This window comes from Eublepharis macularius, chromosome 14 (genome assembly GCF_028583425.1).
Source record: "Eublepharis macularius isolate TG4126 chromosome 14, MPM_Emac_v1.0, whole genome shotgun sequence".
NCBI lineage: Eukaryota > Metazoa > Chordata > Lepidosauria > Squamata > Eublepharidae > Eublepharis > Eublepharis macularius.
The window spans coordinates 38,177,707-38,196,677 of NC_072803.1; the positions used below are offsets into that span (position 1 = coordinate 38,177,707).

General features: G+C 44.1%; 1 protein-coding gene across 2 annotated transcripts in view; it reads left to right on the forward strand.

Annotated features, from left to right (window-relative positions):
• Positions 1 to 8,295, forward strand: part of LOC129342384 (tetraspanin-15-like) — a 133,918-nt gene extending 125,623 nt beyond the window's left edge. For both annotated transcript variants that reach the window (XM_054998107.1, XM_054998108.1), the window contains one exon: positions 7,758 to 8,295. In XM_054998107.1, coding sequence (XP_054854082.1) covers positions 7,758 to 7,988 — 231 coding nt within the window. In that variant the 3' untranslated portion in view covers positions 7,989 to 8,295. The remainder of the gene's footprint in view (positions 1 to 7,757) is intronic.
• The last annotated feature ends 10,676 nt before the right edge of the window (positions 8,296 to 18,971 follow it).

Below are 18,971 nucleotides of genomic sequence, written 5' to 3' on the forward strand. Positions count from 1 at the left end.
GACATGTAAATTTTCCCAGTGAGGCAAACAGTGACTCCCCAGGGGTCATTTCAGTAGGGATAAGGCTGAAGTCTCTTCTCCTTGCGCACAGGGACCTAATTGGGTCAACACACCTAGGAGTTGAGTTCCAAACATGGGAGGAATTCATGGTGCAAGTCCCTGTGGTGGACCCAGGAAGGAAGGAAGGAGACCGTAACCTTAGCATTTCCCCTTAGCATCCTGTCCCCTCATCACACTCTCTGGGCAGAGTGCTGCTGAGATGGTTCCAGTCCTTGTAATGATGGCTATATGTAAGTTTCCAAATGGAACAAACTGTAGCTACCCAGGGACATTTCATTTTGTGAAAATGGGCAGGGGGGGAAGCAGAAGCCCTTTCACGCGTACGGTAGTCACACAATCATAATGCATTCCCTGTGTGCCTGGGAGGCACAGAAATCTATGCATGTGTGCAATACACAGTCCCCATGGCTGCCACAAATATTTTTTTTGTGATATGAATCAGCCCATCTAGACAAGACCTATGCTGTTAGGGAAAGTAGAACCTAAGCACAACGTGATTGTAGCAAATCCCAAAGGGATAATCACTGCCTCGTTCTCTGGGCTAGGTCTTGCTGCACTTGATAACCTGAGGAGGAGGGCGAGGCACTCAGCTTTTTTTTGTCGTTGTGACTTGTAAAAAAATGCTCCTTCTGTGCAAGAGGAAAGGCTCCCTCATTTTGAGAAACAATAAAAATGGAATTCACATTAAGAATCTTTTGCTCCTGGAAATGCTATGTCCTTGGTGACTGGCTTATTGAATCCATCTGTATCTCTGACAGCTTGTTATGGTTTTCTTAAGTAAAGTGTAGGTGGGTGGTGGAGTGGAGAAAGGGAGGATGAATGTTGCATTCAAAATAGCTGGACTCAAAATGCCCAGAATTGACTGTTATGGCTCTACATTGCATGTCAAATTACAAATTTACAGTGTCACTGACCGTTTTTACTGCTGATATTTGAACAATGTCATTAGCAACCAAGTCACAGAATTTGCTGTTGAATTCCTATTAATATTTGAAAATCAACACAATAATTACAAATCTGGCATCGTTTAAAATACTGGATGCTTTTAGAATATATATATTTAATTGGTTTAGGCCCAGACAAGAGTGAAAAATGTTTGCACATGGTAGGCAATGATGCCCCTCATGTTCCTTTTACCTCTCTGCAAATGTCAGTTTTACCTCCAGCAAGGTACAAAAAGCCTGGCTCAGTTCTACGTGTGCACTTTTTTATTTACTTGTTTGCTTCATTTATACCCCACTTCCCCCCCCCAAAGCAGCTTACATTGTTTTTAACTGCATTTTATCCTCACAACAATCCTGTGAAGTAGGTTAGGCTGAGAGGTATGATTAGCCCCAGGGTCCCAGGAAGCTTCCATGGCAGAGTGGGGATTTGAACCTGGGTCTCCCAGTTCCTAGTCCAACATTCTAACCACTACATCACACTGGATCTGGCATAGTTGGAACAGCTCCTGCTTTTAATATTAGCTGCATTTTCCTTTGCATAATCAGGCCACAGGACTGGGAACTCTTATTCTGATAATCCTCATCCATGGTTATTTATTTTTCAAGGGGCAATTGCTTCCCCATTTCTTGTTCAGGAATGGCCCACAGAGAACTTGATTAATATTTTTTCATCATGTGTATGAATATTACATTAACACAGATGTAAATCGATGGAGTATTAATGCTCTTCTGTTAGTTAACAGTTCACAGGCTATCTAATTTCTGATTGCTTATTTCCCAAAGTGTTCTTATTGCCAAGCCTATTATCTGCTAATTGTATAGTCCATTGCCTGATTGGTACTACTTTTTCTTTTCTGGTTAACAGAGGATTTTTTGTCTAATTGACAGAACAATAAAGATGTTCATATAAACTCACATCTGCTTTTTTACATTTGCTGTTCGTGAAGCTCTTTAGTAGACTGATGAGTACCAAACAAAGTCATTAACACTATCCACAATTCAAATCTACAGAAATGGTTTAATCTTGACTTTAATAAACATTGGGCAGACCACTTGGTCATTTCCACATTTATACTAATTTCTATTTGAATGAATCTAATTGGGAAGTTTTTGGTCAGGTGATCTCACGCAACAACCACGAGAGCCCTTCTGTTTATTTTGAAAATATATATGCTGCCTCTCTAGAGACCTGCTTGAGAAAACTCACCAAGTAAAAACAGTACAAAATCATAAGGACAACATAGTAAGAATTATAAATATTAAAAAAGCCAGGGGCATAAACGACATTTGGCAACCATTAAGAAACCTAACTTTGCTAAATTACTCCATAGGATTCCACAGCATTAGTCTATCAACAGGTTGCAACATGAAATTAGTTCCTTGGAGAAGACATGCCATGCAAGTGTCTACTCTGATGGTAAGACTAACTGCACCAGTCCTGGGCTGTTAAGAGAACAGCATACAAGCCAAAGGCTGTGCTAAACATGATGTCACATTCTAGACATCACAATTAGAGATGGGCATGATCCGCATTACGAACGTAAAAAACCCAAGAAAATGGCGATCGCGACCCGGCAGATCGTGATCGTCCATGGCCAACGATCCAGTGGTCGGAAGAGGCCTGGATCATGGCGTTAGGGCTTGATTCAGGGATCCAGACACTCAGGCACCAGCTATCTATTCCCCTGGCAATGGAGCCAGGCGAATGCCTGAGCTCTGTTTGCCCTCCTCTTGTCGCCCTGGAAACCTGAATGGAAGCCCAGCTTTCCTTGATCAGCAGGGCTTCCTTCCAACCACGGAGCAGCGAAGCAGTCACAAGCTGGGAGAAGACACCCAGGGGAGGGAGGGGGAAGGGGGTGTTCTGTAGCCATGGGCACTCCAATCTCATCCCTGCAAACCCTGATAGGCAGCTCTGACGGCCAAACACAGACCTCCTGTGTTGCTGAATGGGACCCATGCTTATAAATAGCCATGGGCTCCCTGGCTGGGTTTCACTGTCCATGATCCGGGTTCGGGAACGGGACATGCTCGTTGCTATTCAGGAATTCGGGATCATGGTCTGCACCGAAACACGATCCTCTGGTTCTGTAATTTTTTTTGGTTCGTGCCCATGTCTAATCACAATATTTTCATGAAGAGTGTTTGATGCAAATGCTAAGAGGGGGCATCAATGGGAGAGAGTGACTTAGCAGATAAGTACTTGATAGGAATGCCTGGCTTGGGCCTGATATTGAAGACCTCCAGTTCTTTCATTTTGGTACCCGGTTGATTGGTACAACATTAGGACTTCATGGCCTCCCTAACCAAGTAAAGACATTTTGACATCTTATCATGGATCTTCAGTGGTGTTAATTCTGTAATACTGGACATCTTCATGTTCCTCCCCGTAAAGGGACCCAAGCATATATGCCCCCAGCGTGGCCCATTGACCTGGAGAACAACGTCTTTCCTCTTTGATAGAGGCTCAGTATGTGGACTTGGACCCATTGAAGCTCTTCATGAGATAAATAACATCCCATTAAACCTCTTTTAAAGGGGCAGGATATTTTCCTTTAGGCCTGTTGGCCTAAGATAAAGGCCTATACACCAACATAAAGGAAAGAAGTAGGTTTTTTCCTAGATAGGCTATTTAAATCCATCTGGGAAGTAGGACTGCCAGGTCTCCCATTGGGGACAGGGGATCCCCTGCTCCCATCTCCTGCCTCCCCCCTCTACCACTCACCTGGCCAGCAGGGAAAAAAGAAGTGACATCATCACGCCGCAACAGGAGCGCACAAGCAAGGACATAGGAAAGATATGTGCCAGACCCTCCCCACCTCTAGGAGAGTAAGGGGACCTGGCAACTCTACTGGGAAGACTTTCTGTATTTCTTCAAACTGAAGAAATGAAGCCCTTATTAGACCAGCTTGGTTGCCAATTCCCCCCAGCCCATGTCCTCTTTACTTTTCCGCCCTAATTTTGTTGCCTTCTCTGTTTTTCTCTCTTGAAATTCTCTGTTAATACTTTTATTAACCTCATGCCAGTGGATGCAGCCTTTGTGGGTAGATGGGGCAAGTGTTAATGAACTGCTCTGCATTATTTATTGTGTGGTAATAAATGGAACAGAATCCAAATCTATTTTAAAATTCAACCAAAACGGTATAAGAGGGGCAAAATGGGGACCTTGATTTACTAAGGATAGGAGCCAGAAAATAGCAACCATCCTGGGGAAGTAGGGACAGTTGGAGCATATGAAGCAAGTGTCCCCAGGATTGCAGCCTCTTTGACAGTGCTGTTAATTGTGAAGCTGGGCCAGACAAAAGCACCATTTCAGCTGCTGAATATTTCTGCCATTGGCAGTGATAGTCTGCCTTTGGCTGGAGACAGCCAATGGAATTTAAGAAGCTTGAAGATGGTATGATAGAATCAAGGTTTTCTCTTGCTCATACTGATCATATAGACTGTGCAGGTTTTTTGAAGCATCACAAAAACCTGCACATCCTGTTTGACCACAGTAGATAGGAGAGCAAAAAAAGGGGGGGGGAAGAGTACACATACCATAAGCAATAGTGGTAACATATTCAGCAAAATGTGATTCCGCAGCCTTAGTTTTCAGACTACTATTGAGTTTGGTCCAAATTGCTTCTGTGCCAAGGAACTGTAATTTGAGTGATCAAGGAATTAATACAAAAGAAGCAACTTCCTTGATTTCACTGAAATGCCTGCTGTTCCCCAAGAGCACTGGATGGTGTTGATTAATATTGTTACCATTAGTATTTATCATCAGCATCTGCTTGAACTGACAGCTTGCATCTGATTATTTTTAAGAATGGAGTGCATTGTCTGTTACAATATATGGCTCACAACTGCTTGCATTGGGAGCATTAATAAGAAAAATATCCAAAAGCTATAAATAAGTGAACTTCACAAATGAAGTAGCACTTGGGGGAAAGTATTGACTCTTTTTTTGTTTGTAATGTTCTATGAGTAACATACCCATCGCCCTTTTGATCTGGGATGATGTTGGCCCAGTTTTCAGATTATTCTGGTGACGTTTCTGTCTCTTGGATCCCAAACCACATTTGTTGTCTCATCAGTTCACCACCGGTCTCACTAGCTGCCCACATAATTAGACTGATTACTGCAACATTCAACCCAACAGGGTTGCCTGGAGGGAAATGTCCTGTTCCCTTAAATAGAGGCTTAATATGTGGAAATGGGCAGTTTAAGCTTTTCATGGCATGGAAGTAAATAACCATCCATTATGCCTCTCGTAAAGGGAGAGGACCTTTTTTTTCTCTAGGCCCGTTGGTAATTCTACAGGAGACTCACAATTTTTGCAATGCTTCCTGGGTCTATTAATCAGACTGTACAACACCTATTCCTATTGTCTTCAGCCCTTCAGTGAGTCAGAATATGGCTGCTAATTGAAGCAGGCCATTTTAAGGACAGCACATTGTCACTTCATGTATTATATTTTCCCCAACAGGATTACCAGATTTGCAGTGCAATCCTAAACAGACATACTCAGATGTAAATAAATCCCATTAGTTCAGTGGGTCTTACTGCCTAGTAAATAGGCTAAAGTGGCTTTGCAACTACCTGTTTTAGGACTCTAGTTGATTCCAGAAGGCTGCACTGAAACAAACATCACAAAGGCAGCATTTAACTCCTATGTGCTCTCCCATCCAAAGGAAACAAAGCATTTAAGCACTCACTGTCACTAAAACCTCAGAGAAGCACAAAATGCATGACTCTAAAAGTCACAAACTGAACTATAATTGGAATTGCTTCTCTGTTTTTATATTATAAATTGAGCTTCTTCATAATTTATTGTCTGACAGTTGTTGAACAAAATGAGTAAATCTTTTAAAAGAAAAGGAAGGCTTCTCGTACAAGCATAATTCTTAGACAATACAGAATCTCAGTTTGAAGGAAATAAATTTTGGATCTTGTAGAACGTTCCTCCCCAGGAAATAATGACTTGAAGTGCCCCCCTTTCCCTTTAAAAGAGTCATTTTCTTTCAGCTTAATCTGTCTCATGGGACTGGGAGGATAAAATGACAAATCACGTATGCCACCTTGAGTTATTTGGCGGAAGAGCAGCATAAGAACAGAATGAATAAACGCCTGCACCTCTCACTCTCCCACCTCTGATCTTACTGTCCCTCTCTGCCACACACATTCTGCCCTCCATTCTGTTGCTCTCTTTCCTTTTCCATCATGTTGCTTAATGTAATTGCTTGTATCACTGTTTGCCAAGACTCACAAATGGCTGCTATGCCTGCCTGCACTGTGTTAAAAATTAATTGTGTTAAAAATCAGCAGAGGCATCTGTGCTGGCCATTGGCACAAACGCAGGTTAGGAGAGATCCTACATGGCCAGGCCAGGTGAGTGGTGCTGGATACCACCTCTTTCTCCTTTGGTTTCTGATGCCACAGTAGTCATCCCAGCTTCCCTCATGCAGTTATTTGCAGGGCCAATCCAAAGAGCAATTTCTTCAAATTTATGAAGGCGGCATAAGATGCCTCTAATACCCACTTGTGCTAAGAAATAGACATGGGCACAAACCAACAAACAAACAAACCATGAGGTTCGTGGTTCGTGGGTTTTCACGAACCAGGAACCACAAACTGGCACGGAACTGGGGCCAGTTACGAACCAGTTTGTGGTTCATGGTTCGTGAGGTTTAAACGCCCCTTTCCAGCTGCTTAGCAGCGGCAGGAAAAAGGGTATTTAACAGTTTAAAGGTCCCTTTCCTGCCTTGCAAGCGGCAGGTCTCTTTAAACTATCAGCTGACAGGGGGTGGATCCCCCCCTTGCCACCTGTCAGCTGATAGTTTAAAGGGACCTACTGGTGGCAGGGCCCTTTAAACTGACCAAACCCCTGCCCCCAGCCCCAGCCCCAGCCCCACACTTACCTTCCCCTGTGGCGTGCAGTGTCCTTTTTCCTGCACGGCCATTTGAGGAGCGGCAAGGCCATTTCCGGCTTCCTTCACTGCCCTGCGGGCCTCCTCTGCCACTCTGCAGCCCACAGAGGGACAGAGGAGGCCATAAATGGCCTTGCCGCCCATCGCAGGAGGAGGAGGCCGCGGGCCTGCAGGAGCATGAATCAAGGTAAGTGTGGGGCTGGGGCTGGGGGGCTGGAGGGCCGAGGCTGGGGTAGTGGGGGGGCTGGGGGCTGGAGCTGGGGTTTGTGGGCCATTTAAAGGGCCCTTCTGTTTGCAAGCGGCAGGTCCCTTTAAACTATCAGCTGGCAGGCGGCGAGGGGGATCCCCCCTGCCACCTGCCAGCTGATAGTTTAAAGGGACCTGCTTGCAATGGCAAGAAACATTTAAATGGTAATTTCCTTGGGGAAATGGCCATTTAAACTGCCCCTCTCCGAAACCAATACAACCCAAAGATCCAGTAACCAGTTCGTGGAAGTTCGTGGAAATGAGCTTCCACTAACCACTGGTTCGCGAACCACGAACCGGGCTGGTTCGTGGGTTTTTTTGGGTCGTATTCAGGTTCGTGCCCATCTCTACTAAGAATGTCTTTTCCTAAAAACGTCCAAAATGCTGCTGGGCTGGATCATTGAGGGCAGATCCAGAATTGACAGAGGAATTTTCAATGGCCATAAACTTTCTCTGCAGATCTGTCTTCCATTTGGATCAGATGCTTGGGACCGGACAGTTACATCAACAGTGCTGCCAACTGGGAAACCCTGGTTGGTCCTTAGAAAATGTTGCCATTGTTAAATCTTAAGCTTGATATCTTCATCTTTTCTTTCAGGCCATTGGCTTAGTGATGGCCTGGCTCTACTGGCAGAAGCTCAATGAGATCCATTCCGGGTTGGACACAGTCGATTTCAAGCAACTGGACATGAGGGACTTCAACTTTGCCTCCGTGGATCTCTCTGGTGCTGGCTGGTGCTGGTGCCTGCCCCGAGAAGGTGGTTACATTCCAGTCCATGACAAAGAGGAGGATGTGGCCAGTGATGTCATCTGCCAAAGCAAAGTATGACATTCTTAGGTTTTCAGAATAAATGGCGTCCATGAGACAGGCTGGAGCATTCCAAGATGGCACCGTGTGAAGGACAAGACACAAGGGACTTCAGTTAATAATGTGCCACATGAATGACACAGCTGTGTGGTCTTTATCACAAAGGGTGCTATGATCCTATACAATCTTTAAGTGTATATGTCTGTGTGTCAATGTAATTAATTCAGGTCTGATTTAGGTCCTGAGAGAGCAGTTCCCTGATTTGGGGGGGGGGGGAATTTTTGTATGTCTTTTCCCCTGAAAAATAAATTTGAATTTGTTAAACAAAGATACTATTTTGTATGTTATTATCTGTTTATATTACATGGTCTGTCACATGGAAGAGATTTGAAAACTGGGAAAGGGAAGGACAGCTTTTGACTGCCCACGTGAGGTATTAAATATCTCTTCTCTCCCCCCTTCTCTTACTACTCTGTAAGAGCACAGGGAAAGATACATGGCCATCACCAGGGCTTTTTTTCAGCTGGAATGCGGTGGAACGGAGTTCCAGAACCTCTTGAAAATGGTCACATGGCTGGTGGCCCCACCTCCTGATCTCCAGACAGAGGGCAGTTTAGATTGCCCTCCACGCCGCTTCAGCTGCGCGGAGGGCAATCTCAACTCCCCTCTGTCTGGAGATCAGGGGGCGGGGCCACCAGCCATGTGACCATTTTCGCCAAGGGCAACCCACTGAGTTCTACTTCCTCTTTTCCCAGAAAAAAAGCCCTGGCCATCACCCCCAGCATCCCACAACCATCCTGCAAGGTAGGTTAGGCAAATAGAGTATGACTGGCCCAAGTTCACTTAGTAAGCTTCAAGCCAGGGGCAGTACTTGTACTTGGGTCTCCCAGGTTGAAATCCAACAGTCTTCTTATGACACCACACTGCAGTGGTGTGCCAGACTTGCACATTCAAATACCACTAAGGCAAAAGCAGGTTTTCAACAGGTGAGAGTAGCTACCCCCAAACTTTTTTGGGAGGAGGTTGAATTTCTTTTGTTTGGTTTGTGGGGGTTGGGATGTCCTTTTGCACTCTTATTGTGCTGCTGCTTCAGCACCATTGTTAACGTTTTGTTCTTTTTTGCAATATAGGGCTGGAGCATTAATAGGGATGCCAGACTAGGAGAAGAGCAAACTCTCCCTACAAGGCAAATAAAATGTTAGCAGTTCTTACTGATAGTTTAACTCCTCCTCCCAAGCCCTCCTCTCTATGCCCCCGCTTTCAGAGTTGAGGTAGACAGAAACCAGAAATAGGGTTTCTTCATCTGTGGAATGCCCTGCTCCTTGAAGTTCCCAGACACCCACTGCACTGTCTTTTAGGCCAGCACATTTCATGGTTGTTGTGGATTTTCCAGGCCATGAAAGCCTTCGACAATATATCCAACACATTTCATTTTATCCAGAGGTTAAATTAAGGGGTTGATCTTTTAATATTGTTTTTACTGTCTGCATCTAGCCTGAGAGCAGTTTAACAAGAATAATTTTAGGCTGCTAAATGTTTTTTATGGTGTTTATGCTCAAGCTGGGTTCTTAATAGTTTTTTGATTTTTAAAGTATTTTCATGCCATTTTATGATTTTACCGTGTTTTACTTTGTAAGCCACTTTAAGCAGGTTCTCTGGAGAGGCAGTATATAAGATTTCTACATAAACAAATAACTATTACTTTGTGGCTCTTTGAGGAGTGTTTAAGCCAGTAGCACCATCTCTGAAGCCTCCGTTCCAGAAATGCTGAAGTATCTTTATTTCTATTGACTTTAAGAAGGGCTGTTCCCAATAAATCCAGCCCCTTTGGAGATGGTCTGGATGATGACCTAATGGCTAAATAGCTTCTCATAACTTGGGGAGAGCTGGGATTCATCCTATTTCTGCCATGGTTGAACCAAGCCATGTTCCATCAGCCTCAGATTGATAGGTCACATCAAATTACTTATGTACTGTTTCAGCATTTTTTCAGCCTGTATTCCTGTATTTGAATATATGCTTCTTTTCACCTTTCTGGATATATATGCTTCTTTTCACCTATTGTTTTGTTTATTGATTATCCCAGCTGTTGATTGCATTGACTTACACTATGGGTAGGTAGACTCGGAGAAACAGACAGGTGGTGGTGGAGAGTGCTGTCAAGTCATAGTTAACTTATGGTGACCCCTGGTGGAGTTTTCATGGCAAGAGACTAACAGAGGTGGTTTGCCATTGCCTGCCTCTGCAACCCTGGTCTTTGTTGGAGGTCTCCCATTCAATTACTAACCAAGGTCAACCCTGATTAGCTTCTGAGATCTGACAAGATCAGGCTCACCTGGGCTAACAGACAGACAGACAGACAGACAGACAGACAGACAGACAGACAGACAGACAGACAGACAGACAGACAGACAGACAGACAGACAGACAGACAGACAGACAGACAGACAGACAGACAGATAGATAGATAGATAGATAGATAGATAGATAGATAGATAGATAGATAGATAGATAGATAGATAGATAGATAGATAGAGTCACCCCACCTGGCAATAAAACTCCCATTATAACAACAGTCTACCCCAAAGTGTTGTTGTGCAGTCAAACATAGGCCATTTCCACACGGCTTACCTTGTTCCAGAAAACAGCAAAATCTCGCACAAAGTCGCACGAAAAGATGCGATAACAGCGTCTTCTCGCAAGATTTCTCTGTTTTCCGGAACAAGGTAAGCCATGTGGAAACGGCCATAGTGAGAAATGTAAAGTACAGAGCATATTTAAAGGCTGCATCCATTGTATAATATCCAGGATACTGGAAACTGTTTAAAGGATTTGGGCATAAAAATCTTCCCCCTCCTTCTTTAGAAAGCTAGTTTTTAAATCTTTCCTTCTTTTTCTTTTTTAAACAAAGAAGACCTTTTAAAATACCCTTATTTTTATTTATGACTCTTCAACGGATATTTCCGGAGGCCTTTTCCCCTTGGAAGTTTCCACCTTATTTAGTTTGACAGCTCCTCTGCCAGTGCAGAGTCTTGTCAAGCTGAAACAGCTGCATTCACAAGGTTTTTGATGCCGTTTATTTCCATCCCAGTCCCTTGATGTATAATGCATGTTGCAAAGCAGCATAAATCATTCAGTAATTATTTCACACCTTAACAGATGATATATCTATGTAGAAGTGATTTCAAGGTATAGCTCTCAAGGTGAGGCTCTTCATAAAACACAGAGACAGTAATCCAGGAGTTGAAAACAGGGCTGATCTCCGACTGCAACCAGATGTTAGCTCCAATGTGGATTCCCCAGGTTGCCCTCGGCAATTCAGTGTCTTGCCTCAGTCCTCACATGGGAACTGAGACTCACACTAACTGAGTGGGCAAAACCCTCATAAAATAATTCCATAGGATGTCCACATACCCACACCTGAGCACTGGATTTTTAAGGAATTCCTCTCTTCCACTGCTCTTCCACAATTCAGCCTTTAGGACAATGAATCATCCAAAGGCTATATCCACCACCGGCACCAGGGTTTCTGGCGCCGTGTCCGCCCAGACTGCATGATGATGTCACCATGTGATGACATCATCATGCAGCAAAGCTGGGCCCATTGGCTGGCAGATGGCTGGGGAGGGGCACGGAGGCTGCCCACGCTCCGCATGCCGCCCTGGCTGCCTGCCATGCCTGGCCCATAGCTGCTGCTCCCGGCCAGGGGCGTGTGGCAGCAGTGGCGGCACGGGGCTGGCCAGCAGCAGCAGCTATGGGCCAGCCATGCCAGCTCCGTTGTGCGTGCTTCCACCCTGGCACCCCCTCCGGTGCCCCCTCTGGTGCCCCGGCGCCCATGGCGCCCACCTCACTGCCTCAATGGTGGTGCCAGCCCTGGCTATATCATACTAACATAAACCTTGGATGGCTTCAGCAAACATAATTAACTCACACTCCTGAAGTCCATATGTTTATTATCGATTCTTATTCTCCTCTGTTTTATTGTCACATCAACCCCGTGGGGTAGGTTAGTTGCAGTATGTGGTTGGTTCAAGGTCACCAGCAAGCTTCCCCGGCAGAGTGGGGATTCAAAGTGGAGTCTCCCAGATCCTAGGCCAACACTCTAAAACTGCTGTAATAGTGGGTTACAATGTGGACCACAACTCCCATGACGCAGTGTGACTGAGTGAAATGTGCATGCACGTATCACCACTGAGGAGGAGGACTGCCAAATTTTGTTCTCGAGACAGAATTCAGGATGTTCCCAACACCATGGAATTAGATTGCCCACAATCTGTGATGGATTTTGGACTGGCTTCTTTTCCAGGCTGAAGACTATGACATCTCCGTGAGCTTGTGATGTCTTCCACCCACAGTAGTATTTGGTTGTGTGATGTCGCCCTTTTGTTGACATAAGCAGCTCCTCAGTGGCAATCTCACATCTCCTGCTGCACAGGGCAACATTATGTCTTCAGCAGCATTCTCTTATTCCATGTTGCCACCTTATCTTTGCTCCTTGGGGCTGTGAAGGTAGAGAGTGACTCAGCAGATATGTGCCTGATAGATGCATCATTCAACTGGAACATTTAGCCCATACTTGGGCTGCACAGCATCAACCCCGATTGGCTTTCCTGTGCATAGCATTTCCTCCAGTCATATTAAATGGGTTAGGAAAGGCTCTAATTCTATTGAGCCAGCAGTGCTGTTTGCTGGAGCCATTCACCTATTGAACATTAGCCTGACAACAGGAAGAAGAAAATGCCTTGCTTGCCATTGATGGCAGCATTAGAAGGGGGAAAGAGAATATAGGCAGAAATTTTTGATCTAATTCTGGGTGTATGTGCATACGCATATGTGTGCATGTGCATGCACATTAATTTTTTTTCAAACAAGCACACCACCTCCTTGAAATCAAGAAGTTAGTTAAGTTAGGTACAGACTGGGAGATGCATGCTGAAATGAGTAGCATTTGTGCTGAGTTCAGGTGGTATGCACTTAAGTTTTAGTCCCTCTTACCATTTTTGTTTAAAAACAGGCCCCTAACTATGCCTAATTTCACCCAACAGTTTATTCACGGTAAAATGATCCCAATTGGAGGGGAGATTGTATCTTCCATTCCCTCCTGAATACGGAGATTTTCTCCTATCTGTCTAAAATCTGAGAAGCAGAATCCCTCACCTCCTAATTTCATCCCAATTAGGTGGGACCCCCCCCCAAAAAAAATTACAGGTGGGAATGTGTTTGCCATTGAAACCAGAGTAAATGTCACTTAACAGCAATAACAACCACAAATATGTGACCCAGCAATATTAAAGAATCAGAACAGAAATTTTAATGAAAGGAATGACCTGAACCAGAACCCAAATAAAATTTCTGTTTTTCCCTAGTGGGAATCCCTTTCACCACACTGCTACAGAAACAAACGAAAAAGAGCTTTTTGTAAATATACAGATGTAATGTAAAAGGACTTTTGTAATCTTGTCTGTTCCCATTTGGAATGGGGATGATACTGTTAACTCAAAGTTGCTAGTGAAACAGATGCTGTTAACACTTCTGTTTCACTAGCAACTTTGAGTTGCCAGTTCATATTATCAGGTGGACAGAAATAGAGGGTTGAATCCAATCAGCTTCTCTGTTGATGAAAAAGGGAGGAGGGAGCCCCCTTTGACCACCAAAAAGGCTGTGTTGCGGGTCATAAAACCATGTGTGTAAACAAAAACCATTTGGGATAGTGTAAAAAGAAAGGAATTGGGCAAAATTGAGTGAAAATGCTGCCAAGATCCAACACCATAGCCTTATATATTATTTGTGTATTTATTTGCAGGATTGTTTAACATTTTAATTCTAGACTTTTTATATAACTATTGTAATTTTAAAAAATACAATCTAATAGACTAGAACTGTGAGCCTTTAGGTACTTTATGTAAGTTTTATACATATATTTTATGCCGGTTAACAGCTTGCATGTTAGGCCAGGATGTAAATTAAGATATTGATAAATAAATAATTTAATTGATCATAGTGTGTATTTCACTGTTGTTTGCCCTTCTGAAAAATATTCTCTTAGTAAAGATTTATAAATATTTCAAAACTCTCCTACAACTGAATTCATACACAGTCTCTCCCATTCCTAGTGCCTGCGTGTGAAGGACAGCAATCAAGTTCCACGTTTCGCGCAGACACTCAAACCTGGTTTCTGAATAGTTGGGCAGCTCTGCAGGAAGGTAGATTCACAACCACACTTCAGCCTTCCTGTGGTTTGCACTTCACCTGTGAATGGACATTTCTATTTCATGTGCATTTTCAATCCTTCCACAGAGTGAAATTTAGGAGGAAAAAAGGCTCTTTAAACAGTTTAATCTCTCCTTCTTGTGCAATAGGGCAGTTGCAGCCGTTCTAGGATGAAACCTACAAGATGGTGAGCATCTCTTGTCAATTTCACCAACCTGCAATGTCCTTCCTATTTTTTAAAAGCCATTTGCCCTCATTCCCACCCACTCTAAAGCAGAAGCATATATGAAGAAGGAAAAGAGGGGAAATAGGTGCTCAGAATGGAGGGGTGAAACAAGGCAGAACCCCCCCCCCCCATCATTCCTCTGGCTTTCTAGCCCTGCAAGTGGCCTGCCTGGGCTTTGCAAGCACTGTGACCTCAACCATTTCTCTTGGTACCTTCCTCTTGCCTGCTCTTCAGTAAGTGGGGAAAGAAGGGATGAGAAGGGATGCGTGCTCCTTCTTTGAAGCTGGTTATGAAGTCCTGCAGCAGCGTGGCTTGGATCAGTGACCAGTAGATGCCATTCCTTTCTCTTCATTCCATTTGAACCTGTTGGGAATTGCAAGACCGAAAGGCCTCTTAAAGAAAAATGAGCAAAAGCTGTTACTGCAAAGTGGAAATGGGATCAGGAAATAATTTCCTGTATTTAATGATCAGTTACAGAGCTGATTAAACTAGCAATGCAGGAAGAGACAAACAGGAGGTTTGCTACACACCATCTCATCCATACAGTGGAACACAATTCAGAAAGCCTTTGCAAACTTTGTAAACTCTCTTTCAGAGATAGCAATTTGGGCCAGAAAGCTACTAAGGGCCAAGATAGAAGTGACGAATTACACTTGAATGGCAAGTGAACAGACTCATGTGTATTCCTCCCTGTTCACTTGCACTCCACTTGATCAAGTGCAAGCAGGGGCAGTGCAACAGTTTTCAGTGTGATAGGAGGCTGGGATAGGAGGCTGCAGCTCTGTGGCACGCACTCCCACCCCCCGCGCCTCCTCCGGCGCTCCCTCTGGCACCCCATGCCTGAGGCCACCGCCTACCTGGCCTCAATGGGCACGCCGGCCCTGAGTGCAAGTGGAGCGCAAGTGAGCAGGGAGGAATACACGTGAGTCTGTTCACTTGCCATTCAAGTGTAATTCGTAACTTCTAGCTTGGCCCTAAGTAGTACACTGGTAGGGAAGGGGGTGGAGTGGTATTTACAACAGGAAGTTTTTGATGAATAAAAGTAATGTGCATTCATCACGGTGAAGAAAAATCCCTGAAGGCTGATTATAATACATTATACAGCATGTGTGATTTTGGCCTAATTCTATTAATGAAAGTTGACAGATTATCAGATTACATGGTTGTCTTTCTGTGACTGACCACTTGATTAGAGTTCTGACCAGACCGTGTCTTTTTCTGAGCATGTTTGTTTGATCTACAACCGGTGTGTTGCAATGCTTGTTTTTGGTCACTAGGCACCATGATACTCTTGTTTAAGGTTGCCAACAATCCTGGAGAAAAGCATCCTGTTCCTTAACAACGATATAAAGGGATGTTATTTACCAGCTGATATTATTTACCTCCATGTCATGAAGAGCTTCAGCTACCCAGTTCCCAAAAAAAGTTTGGGGGGGGGGGGACAGGCTATTGGTAACCCTACTCTTGGTGCAACTAACAGCATTATAGCAGTTCAAAATGAAAAAAAAATACAAGGAAACTTTCTAGATACCTTCAGCTGTTTTCTCTGGTATAAGCAAACCCTTTCTAGGTCTGTAGAACCAGAGTATGTTTGATTGACATAAGCAAGTGAACATGAAAGGAACCCTCAAACTATTTGAGAGGACACAATGTTGTAAATAACTTGACATCAGACCTCCATCAGACCTCCATTCAAGCATAACTCCGTGGGCATTGATGGGGTAAATGTAGGCCTTCCCAACAGTGCAAATAGCGCCCCCTGGGGCCATTTCAGTTGGGAAAATGGCACATATTGTGTTCCTGATTTGAATTGGGCTCCTATGGGAATTTAATTCTTCGTGGGGAATTCACTGCACACATCTAATTGAATGGCCTCATGGCAGACCCAAATAGGGCCTAAGGACTTGATAATGTGACATTAGGCTGCAGTTGCTTTCTTGTAGGCTGATTACTATAATAGATTGGGAGTCTCTTTAATGCTCTTTAATGTTGTTTGAGCCCATTCTCCAGAAGTAATTGTCTCACCTGTCTTCCCCATATGGTCCTGGTGTACAGAAATTACTGATTCAACATAGGATTAGACTGCCTGTGTCTATGTCACATCAGCAAGCTATAAATACGCTCTAACATAGCTGGAGGCAGTCATAATTTACTGTAGAATGGACCTTCCATCACTACCATAACAACTTCCATAACAGAAAGAATGAAATGGGGAAAGACCAGGCCAAGGAAATTATCAACAAGTTGCAAGTTGCTTGGGGAAAACAATTAGAAAATTTTCAATAGGAAAAAAAAAGCTCACAAAACGTTAGCACATGAATCACAGGGCCTTTCAAATTAGCCCACTGTGGGTTGGAAGCTACAACTGAAGGATGAGTAACGAAGGCTGTGGGTTTCTGGAGAGCTTGTTTGTGCAGAAGAATAAGTGGCAGAAGGAGCAGAAGAGTTTCAGCACAAAACTGAGCCTGTTATGGCCATCGACACAGAACAGGGTGGCTAGTTATAAGTAAAGAAGCATTTGTGTAGTTGTGGCCAAGGCTCATTTCGAGGGGGAACGCACAGGAATGCAGTTCCGGCAGTCCCCAAAGAGGTCACATCAGGTGGCCCCATCCACCTGACTCTCCGCCATTTGGGGCCCATTTCAGCCTGGATTGGGTCTGAAACGGCCTGGATCAGACCTCTGACAGGTGGTGGATCACTCTCCCGCTCAGCAGCGCCCCGATCCTGACCATTTTGTGCCCCTTTTCAGCCATTTTCAGCCCCTTTTTATCATTTTGGGCCCAATTTCAGCCCTGAATGGCCAGGATTGGGTCCAAAACAGCCAGAATAGGTGATGTCAGGGGGCGTGGCATATGCAAATCAGTTATACTAATGACACACTTCCGGTGATGGCAAGAGGCGTGGCATATGCTAATGAGCTATGCTAATGAGTTCCCCCAGCTCTTTTTCTACGAAATGACCCCTGGTTGTGGCCTTTTTTTCCCTCCTCTATCCTTCCTATAATGAGACTGCCCATTGTGTGGTGCAGCAAGAATAATAATGACATGGCACCCAGACACAGCGTTTATCGGTTGATGGAGTTGGATACATTGCTGTTGAATAGGATGCCATTTCTTCTTTGAAGGTTAAGAGCCAAGTGGTCTGTTTTGGGTCAGAAATGCCTCACTCCTTTGCACGGGTCCCTTCTGCTTTAGTTGGGCATCTGGAAGGTCCATGCTCCTGGGCTGGCACAGAGTACATATGGCTCTACCTTTTGGTGAAAAGTTTCAAATAGGAAAAAAAAATGTTTCTGCACATACAACTGGCAATGGGGCCCTGATGTTTATCTTTTAAATACCAAGTCTCTTTGTTTTTGTGAATTTTAGCCAAATCTTTCCTATATTGTCTAAAAGTCAGTGTACTATATAGACTTACTGAATAAATAGAATGTTTACCCCCTATCTTTACCCAGAGTTCATGGTCTGAGACCCACTATACAGCCATGGAATCAGCTACAGCCTTTCCATAAATGTGCACATCAACAAATATACCAGTAATGATTTCCTGCAACCTTTACCTTTACCTGCTTTATTTACACAAATACAAGTAGAACACAAAGGGCGGCAAAGAGGGACTCCAGACAGGGCAACCACCTTACACCAGAGCCCCAGAGAGAGAAAGAGTGCACACAGTCCTGCACCATCAAGCTAATTCATGGTTCTGTCTTCTCTCTTTGCCTGCTCCAATCTCAACCCTCTTATTTTCCACACATGCCTATCCCCTTCCCAAGCTCTGATGAGAATTTGAATAAACCTATCAGGGACCCTCTTCTGAACAAAAGTGTCATATTGCACCCTGCTGCTTCCTGCCTAGAAAAAATAAATGCTGTCACGTCTGCCTAGAAACATTTTCCTCCAGTGTGGAACAATTTCTCTTAATCTGCAGTTGCTTGGTGGTAAGGGAAATATACACAGGGCTACTTCCATCTATTATTTCTTACCTTTTGTGGTTAAGCCTTGGTGTTGAAAGGAGATGCCAGAACTGAGCCCCCATGCCAACTGTTTAAGGCCTTATATCTGTCATCTTGAATAGGGCAGTCAGTGCAGTTGAACAAAAGGTGGAATCAATTCAGACTAAGACCTGTGAGACTGTGAGCCAAGCTACAAGTGACGAATTACACTTGCCTGGCAAGTAAACAGACTCACATGTATTTCTCCCTGTTTACTTGCCCTCTACTTGATCAAGTGGAGAGCAAGTGGAGGGCAAGTGAACAAGGAGGAATACATGTGAGTCTGTTCACTTGCCAGGCAAGTGTAATTCATCACTTGTAGCTTGGCTCTGTGGTTCAAATCCTGACTCTGCGATGACACTTGCTGGGTAACTTTAGACGAGTCACCATCTCTCAGGCTATTCTATCGCAACAGGGTATTTTAAAGCTGCCTTAGGGTCCCCCAGAATGGGGAAATTTATTTATTTATTTTTATATTTTTATCTATTTTTGTAATTTATAGTCTGCCTTTCTCACTGAGACTCAAGGCGGATTACATAGTGTAAGATCAGTACAATCAGTAGCAAGGACAAGGGTAGGC